The 19,890-nt window shown below is 38.2% G+C and overlaps 1 protein-coding gene across 3 annotated transcripts; it reads right to left on the bottom strand.

Annotated features, from left to right (window-relative positions):
* Window positions 1–5,742: 5,742 nt before the first annotated feature.
* On the bottom strand, window positions 5,743–18,809 carry PARL (presenilin associated rhomboid like). 3 transcript variants are annotated; one of them, XM_089509577.1, is made up of 10 exons: window positions 18,640–18,809; window positions 17,506–17,704; window positions 16,449–16,589; window positions 14,081–14,129; window positions 12,733–12,828; window positions 11,523–11,672; window positions 9,577–9,647; window positions 7,448–7,549; window positions 6,246–6,343; window positions 5,743–6,050 (listed from the first exon to the last, which is right to left on the bottom strand). In XM_089509577.1, exons 1-10 carry the CDS (start codon window positions 18,708–18,710, stop codon window positions 5,954–5,956), a joined length of 1,074 nt encoding a protein of 357 aa, XP_089365703.1. In that variant the 5' UTR covers window positions 18,711–18,809; the 3' UTR covers window positions 5,743–5,953. The 3 variants fall into 3 exon arrangements, with proteins under 3 accessions (XP_089365703.1, XP_089365701.1, XP_089365702.1); XM_089509575.1 differs by lacking the exon at window positions 7,448–7,549; XM_089509576.1 differs by lacking the exons at window positions 5,743–6,050; window positions 6,246–6,343; window positions 7,448–7,549 and adding an exon at window positions 7,551–8,140.
* Between the last annotated feature and the right edge of the window lie 1,081 nt (window positions 18,810–19,890).

Below are 19,890 nucleotides of genomic sequence, written 5' to 3' on the forward strand. Positions count from 1 at the left end.
GGTTGAAGTGTAGGACATGTTCAGGAAAAGGAAGACATCTCATGAATCAAAATTTTTTAAAAAGGACATGAGTGTTTCCAGCAGAAGCCCAGTTCACAAACCGCTTGAGTCGATTGCAAGAATTGACACAAACCCACTCAGATCAGCGAGTTTTTTTTCTTTCCCTAGGCTGCCCTTAGCTTGCCTTATTTGAGCAGAATATTTAATGAGAGAGCATATAAGCAACACAGGAGGCTGCAGGTGGGTAAGAATTTATACCAAATACGCAAAGGGTACAGATGTCTTTTCCATGAAAGAATCCACAGGGTTTGCTGGAAGCTATGTGTTTTAAGGATCAAGGAGAAAAGAACATCCATAATGCAGAGGCCTTGAGTCTGTAGGACTTGGGCAGGGCTGTTGCTGATAGGGTGACTTGAATATCTCTCATTCATTGTTGTTGCTGTTGTCAACTGCCCTCAAGTCGACCCCAATTTATGGTAACCCTGCGGATGAGACACCTCCAAGCCCCACTGTCCTCCACTGCTTCACATAGGACATGCAGGCTCATGTCTCCCTGATTGAGTCCAACCATCTGGCATACAGTCTTCCTCTCTTTCTGCTGCCCTCTGACTTTCCCAGCATCACTGTCTTTTCTAATGAGTCACACTTTTTCATTATGTAGCCGAAGTACAACAGCCTCAATTTAGTAATCCTGGCTTTCAGGGAGAGTTCAGGCTTGAACTTTTCTAGAACCCATTTGTATTCTTGGCCATCCACGGTATCCTAAACACTCTTCTCCAGCACCACAACTCAAATGAGTTTTCTTCCTGTTGGCTTTCTTCACTGTCCAACTCTCACAACCATACATACTGATGGGGAATACGATGGCTTGGACGATTTTCACTTTAGTGTTCAGAGTTAGATCTTTACATTTTAGGACCTTGTCCAGTTCCTTCATAGCTGTCCTTCCCAATCCTGGTCTTCTTCAGATTTATTGACTGCAGTCTCTGTTCTGGTCAATATTTTACTATTTCAATTTTCTCATTATTTAGGATGAATACTTGTAGATCTTCTATAGTCATTATTTTTGTTTTCTTAACGTTCACCATTAAGCCTACTTTGGCACCTTCCTCTACTTCCAGTAATTGTTCCAGGTACTTTTTGGTTTCTGCTAGAAGTATTGTGTCTTCTGAAAATCTTAAGCTAATGTTTCTTCCTCCAGTTTTCACTGTTCCTGCCTCTGACTCTAGGCTTCCTGTGTGTACAATATTTTCTGCATACAGGTTGAATAAATAGGCTGTGCAGCCTTGCCTGACCTCTTTGGCAATTGGGAACCATTGTTTCACCATATTCTGTTCTAATGGCAGTCTCTTATCCTGAGTACAAGTTATGTATCAGGACGATCAGTCCTTGGGTCCATTTGTGGGAGAAAGGCAGCATAGAAATGAAATTAAATAAACAAAAATAAATGCTGTGGACTCTCATTCCTGTAAGAGCAAGCCATAGCTTTTCACAATCTATGTAGCTGAAGGCTCTGCTGTGATCAATAAAGCACATTTTCTTTTGGAATTCCTTTGCGTATGCCGTTGCCCATTGTATGTTTGCAATGTGATCCCTAGCGTCTCTTCCTTTTCTGAATCCAGCTTGTACCTCTGGGATTTCTCTCTCCATATGTTGTAGGAGTCTTTGTTGCACAATTTTGAGTGTGACTTTTCTTCCACTGGAAATGATTGTGATGGTTCTGTAACTACTGCAATCTTTTGTGGCTCTTTTTGTGGATGGGAGGATATACTGATTGCTTCCAATCTGTGGGTCACTGCATTGTTTACCATTATTTGTTGGCAGATTTTGTTAGAACTAAACTTGAACCTGTCTCTGAGGATTGTAGCAGTTCTATTGGTATATCATCTGTTCTTGGTGATTTATTCTTCCCAGTTGCTTTTAGACTTTCATTTCTTTCCAAAATTTGGGGTCCATCTTCATTGGTTTCATCTTCCCATGTGTCATTCAACCTTTCACATTATTATATAGCTCTTCTGTATATTATCTCCACCATTTTTAACATTTCATAATGGTTGTCTATTATGTTCATTTTCTGATTGCAGAGCACCCCCAACTTTGGTTTAGATTTATTCATAGGAATGCCGTAAGTCTCAGTTGACTTGAAGGTAGTTAACAAGTGCAGAGGAAGATAAAGCAACTTCTCAAGTAATTTTTTGTCCCTTTGAACCAATTGTCTATTACAATTATCTATAAATTTTCCCAGGAGTAAGCCCCATTGAACAAACTGAGAATTTGCTTCCATATATACATACAAGAGGTGTTGTTGTTAGACGCCTGAAGTTCAACATGTCCAGAACTGAGCTACTAGTGTTTCCACCAAAGCCAAATGTGCAATAGTTTTTCTATTTTTGTTGATGATATCTGTATTTGACCTGTGCAGGAACCCTGCAGTCTTGGTTTCATTTCTGATTCTTCCCTGTCATGTATTCCCCAGATTCAGGCTACAGCCAAGGTGTTCATATTTCTAACTCTATATCGCAAAAATCAGACCATTTCTTTCAGCATCTACTGCCAAGTTTCTGGTCCACGCCCTAGTGGTCTCACAACTGGATTATTGTAACCTCCTTCTGGCAGGGTTTCCTCTTTCTCACCTCTGTCCTTTAATTTCCATTCAGCATTCAACTCCATGTATCATCATGTCTGCTCACTTCAATCACATTTCTCCTTCATTGTCATCCCTCCACTGGCTCCCGCTCCCATTCCATATTCATTATAAACTTCTGTTGATGACTTTCAGAGCTCTGCATGGTCTGGACCCTTTTTACTTGTCAGTTAGTTTCTCCTTATCTTCCCACCAGTGTCCTCCGATTTGGTAATAAAGGACTGCTGTGCCATCCTAGGATTTTCACTTCTCTGGCTTGGATCCATCCCTTTTCACTTGCTGCCCCCCACTTGTGGAACATCCTTCCTGCATGAGCATCATCACCTTTCATAGACCTCTTTAACCAGCTTTAAAGCTGAGTTGAAGACAATTCCCAGACATTGCATGATTGCTGTCCTATGCTTATTTTAACCTGTTTGTTTGCTATATTTTATTGCTTTGAATTTTATATGTATTATGTTTTAACTTCTAATTGTTTTACCAAGAATGTATGCCACTGGCAGGTTTATTTTATTTTATTCATTTTTAATTGACTGTATGTGTCTGTGTAAATTTACAGCACTTTATAAATAAGCTTAATAATTTACTAATTTCCATAAGATTCTAAGTCACCTAATGAAAAGCGAGATTCTGGACACCCCTGATCAAAATGCAATTTGAGCCTGTTGAATAAATACATAAAATGTAGAGTTATATGTTATCTTGGGTGGCACGTGTGAGCAGAACCAATTCTTGCAACAGGGCTGTTTTGTGTAAGGTTCTGCAAGAGCTGGTGAAAGATTGTATTGAAAACAGTGGTCTCTTGCCTTACACGGGGGATTTGTTCTGGACCCCACCGCATAAGCCAAGTTCCACCCATGCTTGAGTCCCACTGAGGATAATGGAGCTTGTGCATGTGGCGGTGCACACACACCATTCATTAAATGGCGTGGGGCTACCAATGTAAGCTGGAAGCCGTGTAAAAGGCACCCGCATATGACGCGGGTGCACTATACTATGGAAAGAAATGATGCAATAGTGATACTTCTGGATTTTATTTTTGTCGTGAAAATTTGTGCTAAGCCAGACTTCTTTGTTTTTGCATTCAGAAGCAATATTCTACAGGAAGAAGGGTGATTCTGAATCTCATTTAGAATGCATGAAACCATATACTTCAGAGGGTTCATTTTTATTATTTTGTTAACAGTATTACAAATACCAGAAATGGTCAAAAATATAGATAAGGAAGAATACAAGCAGGCAAATGCCCAAACTCCCTAATTGTATTTTTTATTTTTAAAATTTTACCATTTCTACCTTTGCCCTCTAATAAGTGTTTGAAGCAACTTACAAAGGGCTGAATCTAGAGTAGGGGTGGGAAACATGCAGCCTTGCAAAAGTTGCTGGACTGCAACTCCCAGCATTCCTCATCCTTGGTATGCCAAGTAAAGCTGCTAGCATTCCAACAATATCTGGAGGTCTGCAAAATTCCTACTCAACTAAATAGATCTAGTCAGAATAATAGTGCTTCAGCTAGTCATATTCTTCTATAGGCTCTTCTTTGGTGAAGGTTTTTGAACTAGAGGCTGTAAGATATAGTGAAGTACAGAGTATCCAGCATAGGCAGGGGGTGGACTAAGAGAGGTATCTGCCAATTTTGTGAGTCTCTGCATCAGAACAATAACAGCAGGTTCCTGTTAGTGACATAAGCACATGTGCAATCTTTATTGCACCTCTGCTTCAAAACCAGTATGGTGCTGCACTGTATGGTGCATTGGCATCCACACTGCTATGTTCCTGCTTCCCCCTTGTTATTGCCCTACTTAAGGCATGCAGATGCAAGGGTGTGGGGGAGACAGATAAGGCAGCAGGGAGTGCAAGGAGGACAACTGAATAGGTGTGAAGATCACTTGTTCTCATGGACAAGAGATCCTGGCTGCTGACACCTTCCAAACAGCAAACTGCAGCCAAGTGGGAGAAGCTGTTGGCAGCCAGAATCACTGGGAGGAAAGGAGCAAAATCACTGCCCGTTCACACCATGTGACTGCCTGGAAAGCAGACCTGGCCCAGGAGGGACCTACCGTTCCAAGGCAGTCATGGAGTAGAAGCACAGTTGAGGGCCTATTGACATGTTTTGCCTATCAGTGAAAAGGTGCACAGAAGTAATGAATGGAATGCATGGAAACAGTAGGACCAGCCAAACATGCTTTTATCCTTTTAAAATTCTGCTTTTTAGTCTCGTGTGATAATCTCCTTACACAATGCAATTAAGAAAAATTAGGGCAGATGGCTTTAAAAAGAAGAGGATAGACACACTGAAAAGGCAGCCGATGTTTTCTTTTAAATGAGATGTGCAAAACCCTGGCCAGCACCCTGTTGGCATATCCTCCCATAAACCAATGTACATACTTTTAATATTGCTTCAGAAGGCTTTCTGTAACACCTTGCACAATAATTTTCCCCAGCACACAATCTGAGATTATGACGTTAGCAAAGAGATCCTGGATACCACCTGTCTGGAGTTTTGCAGCAAGGAAAAAGAAATAGGCATTGACCTCAAAGAACTCCAGCTACTGATATGCTATCACCTGAACCAATCAGATAATAGTGATCAGTGAGAACTACATTTCAGTTTGTGTTCTAAAAGGATTTACTAAAAAAGGCAATTTCTTTGTATTCAGGAAAAACTGTAATTTTAAATCAAATCAAATGTGGAGGAAGCAAAACAGAGGTTTAGTCATACCCAAGACTTCACATGTTCAATGATTAAAATAAATTCAGCAATGTTCCTGATAAATTAGAATTACCACCTGCTTTTCTTCTGAGAAACTTTTCATCTTTAATAGCTTGATAGCAAATTAGGAAGAACAGCTGCTATCTATTGAATTCAGCTAAAACAAATGTGGTAGTTTCATTTCAATTGATCTTTGAAGAAATTTTCCTTAATTTATAACAATTTATGAACCAAAGCTCTTTGGTGCCAAGGCTACCAAACAGATGAAGTACATAATCAAAAGAACTGTTTATGCATTTCTGCTTTAAACTAATTTAAATCAGCAAGCAATGAATCCAGTTTTATTTTAATTCCAAACTATCTCAAGCAAATAAGACTCACTTAATAAAGCAACAAGATACAAATTTTTATTGTCTCCATTCTATCATACTTTTTACCAAATGCATTTATATTCAAGTGTGGGTTATGACATTAGGAACTAAAAATCCCAGTATTTCCTGTCCAGTTATAAAATGACCAATCCACTTTCATGTCTTCAAAGTAGCACGCATTACTGTACAAGTATCTTCTAAAATGCAGCATCCATGAATCCCACTTCATTTCTTTGGGCTCCCAGTCCTCATTGTATGCCAAGCCTTCACCACCGGCTCTCTGTTATTCCATATAAGCTTATTCCCGTATGTTACATACCACCTTAAAAGATATGGAAACACAGGCCCAACTGAAATTCCTTCACGTAATATTAAAATGTTTATACCTCAAGCTTCATTAAGCAAGTCAACTGAAAATGTCAGTAGTGATTTATAGGACACAAAAGATTTATAGGATTATTTTAAACAAAAAGCAGTGTCACCTTCTGAAAGTAATAGCAGACTACGAAAAACTTACATGCCAAAGAGAGCGCCCCCAAGGTGTGCTGCATGATCAAAAAACTTCCATCCTAACACAAGCCCTGCACTGTCCAGTGCAATTATAGCTTTTAAAGCCTGGAAGTGGAGACATAGTAAGTAAAGCAATGAAAATACCCCCATTCAACAGCAGCACTATATCATATATCACACATCTCAAACAGTAAAATTACAAACCATCTCTCAGAAAGAGCACCTTTTTCACATTCATCAATGACTTACAACAACAAGTGTGAGGACTAAATTCAGATCTGGGTTTAAGTCCTACCTCTATCATTTTTTAAAACTGTTTGAATTACTCCTCCTTCCTTTAAACTGTTTTACATTGATTTTATCTGTATGCTGCTCTGAGATATAAAATAGGACATAAATATTTCAGTAAACAAAACCAAATCCAATCAGGAACTTTCAAGTTGACTAATCTTAGGTCTGCTATCTAACAGCAGCTACAGGATTAAGATTTCATCAAGCTGAGCAGTTTTCCACAAAATTTACTTATTGGATGTTTCAAATTATTTGTATTATATTACAGTACAATTTAGAACAGCTGTTTCTTCCCAGAATTTAAAGACATGGGAGGAATTTGATGCATCAAGAAATAAAGAAGAAAAGGAATCAGCCAGTCATATTAAAAAAAATTAAAAAATATACCATGGCCACTGGCACAGCTGTGTAACAATTTGTAGTATCTAAATCCAAACAGCACGATAGCTAGTCCACATGAGCAAGAGTGGGTTTTTTTTTTGGGGGGGGGGGTCTTTATAAATGTTTATACTTAAAACAGTTACTAGTGTCAAAAGGAATCAAAGAAACTGAACTGTTTCATCCATTTATGAAATAGCATGTACAAGATCTTCTTCTCTAAAAACAAGGAAAAATCTCATGGGCTAGCAAAAGAACTCTGCACACCTGTTTTCAGTCCTCAGCTCAAGCACATTTTTACTAGTTGCTGTGAGATCCCCTTGGCAATTCTTCTTATTTTTTTTTAATGCAAAAAGTCCAGAAATTAAACGCTGCATTCAGTAACTGAATGATACACAGTGTAAAAAAGAGCACAGGATTTTCAGAACAAGAAAGATCTGTCTCCTGGCCTTAAACTTTAAAATTATATACACTTGTGACTTTCAAACAAAAACAGAAATGTGCTCAGGAAACTGGGAGACAGTTTTTCAAATGACTTACATTTCCAGCTGTAAATGTGAACATTGGAAGAAATATTATAGCTAGCTTGGCTTCTGGCATCTTCGTACATACTGCTGCAAGAATTGTCATTATAGCACCTGACTAGAAAGATATTGAAATAAAGGTCAATTAAGAGCATCAATTTTAAACCATGTCAACTTTGCCATTAAAATGCAGCACTATAAAAGGTCATTAATTTCAGATTAAAGCAGAAATCAACCAGAAACCAATTTTACTTTCCAAAAATGGAAAAAATACAGATTGAGTCTCCCTTATCCAAAATGTTTGGGACTAGAAGTGTTCTGGATTTTTTATTTTTTGTTTTGGAATACCTGTATTTGCATATATGTACATAATGAGATATCTTGGAGATGGGACCCAAATCTAAACAAAAAATTAATTTATGTTTCATATACACCTTACCAAAGGTAATTTTATACAGTATTTAAAATATTTCTGTTCCTGAAACAAAGTTGGCATACACGGAACCATCAGAAAGTAAGGGGTCACTTTCTCAGCCACCCATGAAAAAAGTTTTGGTTTTTGGAATATTTAAGATTTCAGAATTCTGAGTAAGGGAGACTCAACCTGTAAAGGTCATGTAAATGTGAACATTGGAAGAAATATTATAGCTAGCTTGGCTTCTGGCATCTTCGTACATACTGCTGCAAGAATTGTCATTATAGCACCTGACTAGAAAGATATTGAAATAAAGGTCAATTAAGAGCATCAATTTTAAACCATGTCAACTTTGCCATTAAAATGCAGCACTATAAAAGGTCATTAATTTCAGATTAAAGCAGAAATCAACCAGAAACCAATTTTACTTTCCAAAAATGGAAAAAATACAGATTGAGTCTCCCTTATCCAAAATGTTTGGGACTAGAAGTGTTCTGGATTTTTTATTTTTTGTTTTGGAATACCTGTATTTGCATATATGTACATAATGAGATATCTTGGAGATGGGACCCAAATCTAAACAAAAAATTAATTTATGTTTCATATACACCTTACCAAAGGTAATTTTATACAGTATTTAAAATATTTCTGTTCCTGAAACAAAGTTGGCATACACGGAACCATCAGAAAGTAAGGGGTCACTTTCTCAGCCACCCATGAAAAAAGTTTTGGTTTTTGGAATATTTAAGATTTCAGAATTCTGAGTAAGGGAGACTCAACCTGTAAAGGTCATCTTCCCTATTCAATTCAAAAAATAAACATTAAGGTCAAACAAAGCAGGAGTTTGGAATGGCCCTGATCGAGCCCTGAGCAGCATGGGACCACAGCAACCAGACACCATGGTCCCAAGGCCTGTCGCTGCCACGGTCTGGAACGAACTGCCAGCAAGGAGAGGTTTTTTTCCTGCTCCTTTTGCAGCTGAGTTTGGGCTGTGTTAGCCAGCTCTGGAGTGGCTTCTGACCAATCCGGGGGCCTGTGTCATCTGCACACCATTCCCACAGATTGGTCCAAAGGCGGCACTTTCTGGCCATCTGTTCGGACCATTGCTTGTATGGGTGCACCTTCAAGTCCCTTGACAACTTGAACCCATAATGTTCATAGGGGGTTTTTTAGGCAAGCAATACTCAAAGGTGATCTTTGCCAGTTCCTATACCATAATTTAAGTTAAAGTGTCTGCATCTTTTTCTGTCTGTCATACCATACAACTCCAATGGCTTGATGACAGTCATTAAGTTTCAAGTGTTATCTAATGAAGTCAAAATTAGGACTGTAATGACCTTCCAAACACTCTGGATGTCATTATTTTTCTTCTAAAGAATCATTTTGACCAAACCTTCTATTTAGACTTATTTATTCACTTTACTAAAAAACTCATCTGATACTCAGAAATTCAAATATAAACTTATTTTAAAGGAGGAGGAGGAGGAGGAGGAGGAGGAGGAGGAGGAGGAGGAGGAGGAGGAGGATAAGCCATTTAACCAGAAATAAAATATATTTTTCTTGGAATGTGACCTACAGGGAAAAAAAATGATTTAAATTCATGCTATTTGCTTGAGGGTTCCCCCCTCCAAACAATATATTTCTGCTTTACATACATTATGTTAAGCATATTAGATTCCAATAATAATATCAGAAAAACAGTAGATTTATTGGCATTTAGTAGGACTCACAGCTCCAAGTGATGGTCCAAACCTTCCGGTGGCCATTTTGCAGACATAGCTAGCAAATGTGGAAAAAACCCCTAGAAAAAAGTTTAATAATTAGAAACACAGCTTTATTCAAGGACAACTTTAGTTGTCTAGTTAGTTAAATTTTTATCCTTTACTTATCTAAATGCATAGTTTTTAGAATAATAAGCTTCACTACAGAACACTAATTTTTAAGGCACCAACAAGTACCAACTAGACAAGGACAACACATTTAATTCTCCAAGTTGGTTCAATTTAAGCACTAATCAACAAGGTCTCATGAGAATTCCACTTCTATTTATTCTTCTCTCAGAGCTTTTCAAGAATGTTCCTGAATTTTAAGGCTGCCCCTTTCTCTGCCTAATGCAATTCTGCTGCAGGAATAAGACTGCATCTGCACTGCAGAAATAATCCAGTTTGACACCACTTTAACTATCATGGCTCAATGCTATGGAATTCTGGGAAGTGCAATTTGTTGTGGCAGCAGAGCTCTCTAACAGAGAAGGCTAAAGGTCTGTCATTAGAGCATTCTATTGTTTTTTCTCCTATTTAGGAAATATTGTCATCTCTTGATCTAATCAATCTCCCTAAATCAAAAGACAACTTGTCTATTGTTTTTGTTGGTTTATCGGGTTATGTGGACATGTTCTAGAAGTGTTTATTCCTGACACTTCGCCAGCATCTGTGGCTGGCATCTTCGGAGATGAAGATTCTCTGAAGATGCCAGCTACAGATGCTGGAGAAACGTCAGGAATAAACTCTTCTAGAACATGACCACATAGCCTGAAAAATCAACAAAAAACTATGGCTGCAGGCCATGAAAGCCTTTGAGTTCACAACTTGTCTATTGTTTCAGATGTTGAAACCAACCTATGGTTTGGAGTATGTAACAACCTTCATGGGTCTGAAGAGGGAGAGAATATTTTAGCTAGTGCAGCATATCCAATTAAAATTAAGAATACTGCATATGCTAAAAAAAAATTCCCCCACTTAATTACTGGGAGGAAGAAGCTCTTGGGCTTTGCTTTATATGGCAATCATTCTCCATTTCCCTTTCTTAAAAATATCTCTAAAATAAGTGCCACTACTATGACTGTATTGTCCCAAGAGCAATACTATGGACTTTGGGTGTAGTAAGGCCTCTGGCTCTCGGGATCACAGCCAGAACAAAAGACTTGTCCACAAATTTCTTAAGTTTCCAAAAGCTTTACTGGTTATAAACACAAATAACACAAAACTGATTTCTTCTTTTTTTCCAATAGTCCTTCCTAAATACCTTGCTCTCTTCTTGATGTATTCTATCTTTCTTTTGAGGACTATGTTTCTTCCTTTGTGGACTTATCTTTTTTCCTTTGTGGACTTATCTTTTTTCTTTGTGGACTTATCTTTTTGTCAAAGGAAAATACTCTCTCCAGGTCTGACTTGGCTGAAATCTTACTACACACAGAAACTAACTAGAGGGAGACAGCATAAGACCCTGGGATTTCCCACAATCCTTGCCTTTCTTAAAGCTGTAGATCTCTATTTCCCCTTCTAAACTAATACATAGAAAACCTAATATAATCTTAACTAAATATATGTCTCAAGAGCATCAAAGATGCTCTGGAGGCATGACAATGACCCACCATAGATCAGATGGTTATTGGACTAGCAACCCAATCCTATTAAACCAAAATGCATGATCACATAAATCTAGGCCCAATGGTCAAATTGTACATTGGTGTGCATCACAAAGCTTGTCTACAGAGCAAAACTTAGGGAGCTCCTCATTTAACAAAGGTAAATGAGTCCCAACTATTTCTCAATGAATTAAAATTCACCAAACATGACACCATCTTATTATTATACCTATCAAGTTGTAGGCAATTTTTTAAAAGTCTTAACAGGTGAGAAACAGACAACAATGACTGGTATTTTAGGGTTATTACCAGCAGAGAAGTATAGTGCCATGAACTGCTCACGTCCCAGAAGAGAAACTATGCTGGTTGAAAAGCTCCACAAAACATACATGTTGGCTGCCATGTGCAGAAATGAGAAATGACTAAAAGTCGACAGCAACATGGGAGAACATAAAACACCTAGACAAACAAGGAAAAAGCAGCTATTAGACCATGGTAGTATCCACATTTTTGAAGGTTTTGGGAAGTGTTTTTAAAACCCAGTTTGGGAGATTTTCACAGACACAGTCAATTAATTTTTAGAATGGTTATTTTTTGGTGCAAGGGTTTTAGGGGGGTCACCAACAACCTGCCTAAGACTGGATTAAAGGACCTGTAAGTGAGGTGTATGCCTTTAAGTCATTTGCAATAATATGGTGACCTCTAAGATGAATCTGTCATGGGATTTTCTTGGCAAGATTTCTTCAGAGGGGTTTGCCTTTGCCTTTCTCTGAAGCTGAGAGACTATGATTTGTGAAACGCCACCCAGTGGGTTTCTATGATCAAGCAGGTATTTGAACCCTGGTCTCCAGAGCTGCAATACAATACTCAAACCACTACACCACGCTGGCTTTCTTGCAAACAAGCTAATAAGTGCTATATGCCAACTTCCACAAAACACTAAAGCTTCCAATAAAATCTGAGGAATAGGACTCTGAAACCCAAGGCAGCAATGGCAGAAGAAGCAAAGAACCAAGGTATCCTTCATTTCTCAACAACAGCTAAAATACTGGTACTGATAGGCAAAGTTTTTAAAAAAAGTATAAAGGAAACAAGCCTTCCAAATTTTAATTTATTAATCTCAAGGTTTTTTTTTCTCAAACAGTTGATACTGTCAAAAATAGGTCTGCGGTGTATTACTTTGGTTTTAGAACCCAAGATATATATATCTCCCCAACCTTTGGTGCAATTGCTTGGGACATTTTGCAAGGCTTTGATGCCCTTTCAATTCTTTCCTCTTACCCAAAAATCTAAGAAATATAATCATGGCAAACAAAAAATTTCACTCATAAAATATTTTTATATTAAACTATAAAAACACCATGCAAGTATTTGGTTTCATTAGTTTTTTTATTCCTTTCATTCAAATTCTTCCTATAATGAAAGCTAATTTTCTCAATATCTACTAAAATTGTACTGGTAATACCCAAGACAAGTAATCTGTACAATTTACCATGTACTATCAACTGAGTACACTTACGAGAAGATGGATTAGATGTGAAGTATGTGATCATTATCCGATGCAAAGAAGGTATCCGCCATAAACAGAATACAAAGACATTTGCAGCTATAATGCCTATGAATTTAACAAAAAGGTTTAATGACAAAGCAAACAGGTAAAACATTCCAATGTACACATCTCTCATATTAGTTTCTGTGAACTCAAGCACAACAAAAAGCTTACTTTTATATTGATTTAAGAAGGAATAATTGATTTTGAGACAAATCTTTGCAAAAGAAAACAGAAGCCAAGTTAGACTGTCGAAACACCAAAATGCAGTAAGATATCTGCCTTGGGATTTCTGTTTGGTGGTGGCAAAGAGACAGGTCATTTATAGAATGATCTCCCATTTGTGGTACATCTGACCCTACCAGGTTTTAGGTATTTCTTTAAAATATATCTGTTTACTTTGGCTCTTTCATAACCATCAGTGATATTCAATTCCCTTCCATACTTTATTATGCTGTTTTCATCATTTCACTGTCTTATGATGGTGCTGCTGCAAATGGCTTTGAAATGTATGTAAATGAAAAGTGGTACAGTTATATTTCTATTAGTTTTTAAATAAATAAAAGACTGATAATACTGCTTTTTCATATCTCTGATAAGCAATTATACACATATTTACTTTTACAAATTACTTTTAATTAACTTAAATACTATTAAATGAGACTTGAGAAAGATCACTTATAGGACACTACTGACACCCTTGTTTTTGTTATGTGATGAAGTATGTGAAGAGGATCAATGGGATCAAAGTTATTATTGATATGCATAAAATCAATTTTGCATTAATTAGGTTTTTCTTTTTGAAATACTGAAGTTAGGGAATGCTTATTTCACATATATACTATCATAATTGTGGCAATCATATTTAAGAACTATATAAGGTAAACTCCGTGTAACATGCTGTTATACTCAGCATTCTAGCTATGACAAATTATTCCTATGTAGGTAACGTGATTTTGTGTAAAAAGCTCTAATCATTGGCAAGCCCAATGGAAGGCAAAAGGAATATGCCAGTATCATAAAATATATTAAAAGGAACAATGTTGAGCGTAATATTATACTGTATCTTATAGAAAGTGGTGTGTGTGTGTGTGTGTGTGTACGTGTGTGCATGTGCATGCACACATACCAGTATAACATTTACTTCACTTAAGAATAAAATTTTAACTATGTAAAGGAGAATAGGAAATAGCTGGACAAGACTGCCTTAGGACTAATAACTTGTAAGCATGGTATGAAAGCCATACAGTGACATACTGTACCTGTTTGCCATATTTCTCTTCCTGAGAATGTCTAATACTTGTAAGCTAACACAAACCTGACACGGCCTGTTGCCCGCTGCTCAGACTGTTCCACCAGAGGTTAATCTGAAACAGAATGAACAAAGTTATTCTCAACATCCAATAAAATAAAGGATATATAAAAGATGGGAAAAATTAAACTCATTCATTTTCATTATGTAGCTTTATATTCTTTAGCACAGTAGGCCCTTGGTATCTGCTGGGGACCCCCTGTAGATACCAAAATCTGTGTATGCTCAAGTCCCATTATGAACAATGACATAGTATAATGGTCTCCCTTATACAAAATGGCAAAATCAAGGTTTGCTTTTTGCTTTTTAAGCCACAGATGGTTAAATCTGTGGATGCAGAATTTGTGGATACTGAGCGGCAACTGTATACAGAAACATTTAAGAAGTTTTCAAACAAAAAAAATGAAATATTTGATTCTGGAATTTTCCTAAGGGAAAATATGTTAACTACAGCTCTTCCTTAGTTATTATAATCCTGTTCCCAAAAAGGGCCAGCCTGATCCTTCCAGACGACGACAATATGGTCATTTAAAAATTCCATTGTTTTTGGTGATCACAACATGAAAGAAGAAACTCTGTCTAATTACTCACTGGGGTTGGGAGGAGTGTTCATACTTATCTTAACTCCCTCTGCCCTTCCCAAGGGTCATTATAACTAAAGATTGCTAACTGCACCAAAATAACATGGGGTAGAAATCACTTAGGAACTTAAGTAGATAAATAGGTATGTTCAAAAGCAAACTTAAGCCTGAGGGAAGCAGAACTGAGCAGTTTAGCAATGTCTGTACTCAACAAGGGGCTGTTGTTACATTACTACACACAGGAACCAGCATAGTGACTTTTGTGCATCAGGACTGATGCACATCAGGATGCCAGCTAAGGAGTGTCAATCCATACCAGCAAAGCCTGATGTGCACTGGGACACTTTTGCCAGTGTCCTGTTAGGTATCTTCACAATTCACTAACAGGGTTCCTTAGCACTTCTGCTGCATAGTTAAGTATACTTAAAGTTAAGAAAAGTAAACTGTGATAGAGCATTTCAGCCATGGTAATTATGTTACATTGTAATAGTTGCAGCTTTATAACCACTGTAGGGGGCAGTGCTCATCACTGTTACTAAGCAGAAGAGCCAGTGTTGTCCGAAAATGACAACAGATACCACTTCTGTGGGAAGGTATCAGCATTCTGTGCAGTCATGGTAGTCATGTGGCCAGCATGACTGCACCGAACGCTGATACCTTACCACCAAAGTGGTACCTATTTATCTACTTGCATTTGCATGCTTTCGAACTGCTAGGCTGGCAGATGCTGGGATTAATGACATGAGCTCACCCCATCATGCAGCACTTGGGGCTCAAACTGCCATCCTTCCAATCTTCCAGTCATCAGAACTGGCGTCTTAACTATAGACTGATTCCAATCTCTGCTCTCATTGAATTTTAGAACACAAAATATCCTTTATTTATATAGCACTAAAAGCCCTGCCTTCTACTGTCACAATATGACTTATAAGACACTGCGTGGTCTATAATCAAACAAGTGGATAGCATTATTTTTCTTCTGCCAACTTCTTCATGCTTTTATCTGGTTCTAATCCAAAATTTCCATGATTTACAACTACCAATAAAAGAACAATCATAACAGAGAACCTTAGTATATAAAATGCACCAGAAATTATTACACTACAGTGGGCCCTCGCCTTACGCGGGGATCCATTCCAGATCTCTCTGCGTAAAGCGAATTCCGCCTATGCTCAAGCCCCATTGTAAACAATGGGGCTTGTGCACGGCGGTGCGCAATGGGCGTGTGCACCCATTCAATTTAATGGGACGCGCCACCCCTTCCGCCCCACGCGTGCCCCACGGCTTGAGCGCGTATGCTCAAGCCGCGTAAGGCGCGCCCGCATATGACTCGGGCGCGCTGTACTACATAATACAGTACCGCTGGTATTCCAATAATGAATTACAGTATCCAATTCCATCTATGCTTACAAATATTAATTTGCTACAATTCAGTCAAACACAGTATATTATTCATGATGCTAAGTCCCACAATTATAAAACACAGAATTTTCCTCTTGATAAGGAACGTGTTATACATTCACTGATTTTTCACTGTATGAAAAATATTTTTCACCATATGAAGCTTTCAGACATATGAACAACATTAAGATACCCTAGATAGTTCTCTAGATATTAAAGCACAAAAGGGGAGGGGGGTTCAGTGAACATTTGCACTAGGGGTTGTTTTCCTCACTGCTTCAATGGTAAAGTTCTACTGTAATTCATTAGTGTAGAATATCAGAGTTCTACTACACTATTGTAAGAAGAAAGAAAACTTATTTTTGTTACTATTTGGAATAAGTTCTTTATACCTGCCTTCTGAAGTTTAGCCCTTTCTGTGGGCGCATTCTGTCCATCCAGTCTGCTCGAGCATCTTCAAAATAGTTCTGGACCCTAGCTTTGAGATGTTCATATTGCCAAATAGCAGCTGATCCAAAAGCACAGCCTGAAAACTAGAGAACATTAAGAATATATTTAATTTATATTTCAGGGAATACGTCATTTATTAAAATAGGGGGGAAAAACACAAGTGTATACTGGCAACATTTGAATTATGCCGGAACAGTAATCAGGATGAACCAAGTTACAATTTCAATACTAAGAATATCTGATAACAGTTTTAGCCACTGAAGCTTATGCAGTCTTTAGAGGATTATAAAGGAACCTCTATAATACAAAGGCCCAGGGCCCTTAACAGTTCCACAGATCAGACAACTCTTATAGACATATCTTTATCAATCATGGTGCTTCAATGGATCTGGCTTCCAAAATCCCTTTTTCGTTATTATCTGCGCTCAAGTCAATTTTGATTCATAGCGACCCTGTGGATGAAACACCTCCAAGAACCCCTATCTTTCACTTCTCTACTTACTTCCTGTGAGCCTATGCCCATGTGCCCCCTGATTGAGTCCATCCATCTGGCATGCAGCCGTTCTCTCCTTCTACCCTCTACTTTTCTGAGCATGATTCTCTTTTCCGGTGATCCATGCCTTCTCATTATATGGCCAAAGCATGGAAGCCTTAATTTAATCATCTTGGCTTCTAAAGAGATCTCTGACTTGATCTGTTCCATGACCCTTCTTGTCCTTTTGGCTGTCCATAGTATCCTAAGTACTTTTATCCAGCACCACATTTCAAATGAGTTGGATTTTCCTTCTGTCTGCTTCCTTTATTGTCCAGCTCTGGCATCTGTACATGGTGATGGGGAATACAATGGCTTGTATGTTTTTAACTTTTATGTTCAGTTTCATATCTTTACTCTTCAGGATCTTTTCTAGTTCTTTCATAGCTGTACTTCCCATTCAAGTCTACCATGTACAGAAATAAGCCAAATTGTTAAATCCATACAAACATGTGCCAAATAATTACCCCGACTGTGAAGATGAATGGCTTCACAAGCTTCTTCACTGAACGAGAAGATTTGTGAAAGGCTGGGTCCTGAACTGGAGGAGACAAACCACTTTTCTGTGGTTTAGCGCCAGCTTCCAAGTTTGACCTATGAGGATCACTCTTCTGTGCTGGCCTTCTGAACCCATTTTTCTGTTGTGCATATGGATACAAAGTAAACCTAAATGGGGGGAAAATAGTAAAGTGAACACAAAACAGATACGTTTTATTTATTTATTTATTTATTTATTTACAGTATTTATACCCCGCCCTTCGGCCCTAAAGGCTCTCAGAGCGGCTTACAGTTATTATTATTTTTAATAAGACGGTTCCCTGCCCTCAAGCTTACAATCTAAAAAGACACGACACAAAAGGAGAAGGGAATATGGCGGGGAAGGGGATCAGGTCTGGCAGTTCTTCTCTCCCTCTGAGGCCTGGACCATTTTAAATGTTTACTAACAGCTGAAAGGAAACTGCAATTTCCTATTCAGATAATAACTCAAAAGCATAATTTCAGCCCCTCTGAAATCCTAGGATTCCTTTACTTTATGACAAAGAGCCATAGCAGACAGCCATTCCGCTCCCCCTGGAAATTTGGAGACAGTGTGGGAGGGGGATTACATCCATCAGACACTGCCTCTTCCTATATCTCCCTCCCAGGACAGTGCAGCGGCACTTGGGACGGAAGGAGGGCCTTTCATTGCTTCTGGGCATGATGGAACTGATGCTTAAACTACAGTGACGAGTCCCAGATGTACAGCCTTGACAATTCTTAGCAATGAAGGCACTAACAAATTGGATCTTCTAGGTTCATTTCTTCACAGTACTCCACGATGTTGCCTCTGTCCATTTGTTTTTCAATGTATCATGTTCATTTATACCGCTTTTACTTGTTGTCTGGCTCAGGGCTATGGAATTCTGGGAGTGGGAGCCCAAACAAACTCCAACTCCCAGAATTCCATAGCCCTGAGCCAGACAACAAGTAAAAGCGGTGCCAAGCCGGGTTATTTCTCCAGTATGGACGCAGCCAAACGGCTCTATGGAAAAGCCCAGCAGGCAACAGAAGGGCCCCCGGAGCCTCTCTCCCTCCGCAGCGACGTCGGCGCCTTGCCCTACCTGCGCCCCCGGCTTCGGCTCCCCAACAACTCCTGCCTGACCCACACACGAGAACAGCAGCTCCACGCCATTTTGTTCACCCTCGGAAAAGAACACTTCCGGGCCAGCGCCTACTTCCGCCCTCCATCTTGAAAGCGGCCCGCCCGGCTGCTGCTGACGTTCGTTCCCCGGTGACGTCACAGGATAAGCCCCTCCCCCTCCCAGGCTGAAGAGAAGAGAAGGCGCCTTGGCGCCTCTCTGCAAGGAAGGCTTCCTTAGCGGGGAAAGAATAATAATAATGATACAGCACTATAGATTTTACTATATATACACATATATATATATATACACATATATATAGATAATATTACAACACTATAAAGTTTGAAATATATATATACTGTCTAATGTTAAATCATATATTATTACAGCACTATAATGTTTTATATATATATACACACACACACACACACACACACGCTTAAATCATTATATAATGTCACCAAAATGGAAGAGGCAGGATATAAATAAATATTTTATTATTATTATTATTTACATGTTATTACAGCATTATGTTTATATACATATATGTATATAATTAAATCATATAAATATTAAGTCATTATACGTATGCATATTATTATTACAGCACTATATATGATGTTATATATTTGTATTATTAAATCATTATATATATATATATATATACAGCACTATAGATTATATATAAATAGCATATATATAATATAATTAAATCAAACATATATATATATATACTATTATTACAGCAGTATATATTACGATATATATATATATAATTGTTTTATATAATACACTCATCCCTCCTTATTTGTGGCTTTGACTTTTGCAGATTTGATTATTCACAGGTTTTATTAATATGATCTCTCTAGGAATATCTAGGTCCTCCAGTGCAACTCTAGGGTCAACTTTAACCAAAAATCGCACTGAGGGACCTAGAGATTCCTAGAGAGAACACTGCACTAGGCATTTGTGCCTCCTCCAGCGCAATGCTATAGCCAATGTCTGGCAGATATTGACCATAGAGTTGCTCTGGAGGACCTAGAGATTCCTAGAGAGGTGTTCTCCAGGTAAAAACATAGCATTTTTGTTATTTGTAGACTACAGACTGCACCCAAACATCTGCCTTTTGGCAGAAACAGATCGTGGCATTCATCTATGTCCCTTTAAAATGCTGGAGCTCAGTAAAAGAAATGGTGTGAGGCTCAGTAGGAGGAGAAAGGAGAGGCCTCA

The sequence above is a fragment of the Sceloporus occidentalis genome, unplaced genomic scaffold (assembly GCF_023333645.1).
Source record: "Sceloporus occidentalis isolate IW3139 unplaced genomic scaffold, rSceOcc1.0.p SCAF_2, whole genome shotgun sequence".
In the NCBI taxonomy this organism is placed as follows: domain Eukaryota; kingdom Metazoa; phylum Chordata; class Lepidosauria; order Squamata; family Phrynosomatidae; genus Sceloporus; species Sceloporus occidentalis.

Coding starts and splice junctions, on each gene's coding strand:
- PARL (XM_089509577.1), bottom strand. CDS start 18,710: ATGGCGTGGAGCTGCTGTTCTCGTGTGTGGGTCAGGCAGGAGTTGTTG. Junction 7,550..9,576: donor TTGGACCATCACTTGGAGCT/GTGAGTCCTACT, acceptor ATATCTTTCTAG/TCAGGTGCTATAATGACAAT. Junction 6,051..6,245: donor GGGGGCGCTCTCTTTGGCAT/GTAAGTTTTTCG, acceptor ATATCTTTTAAG/GTGGTATGTAACATACGGGA.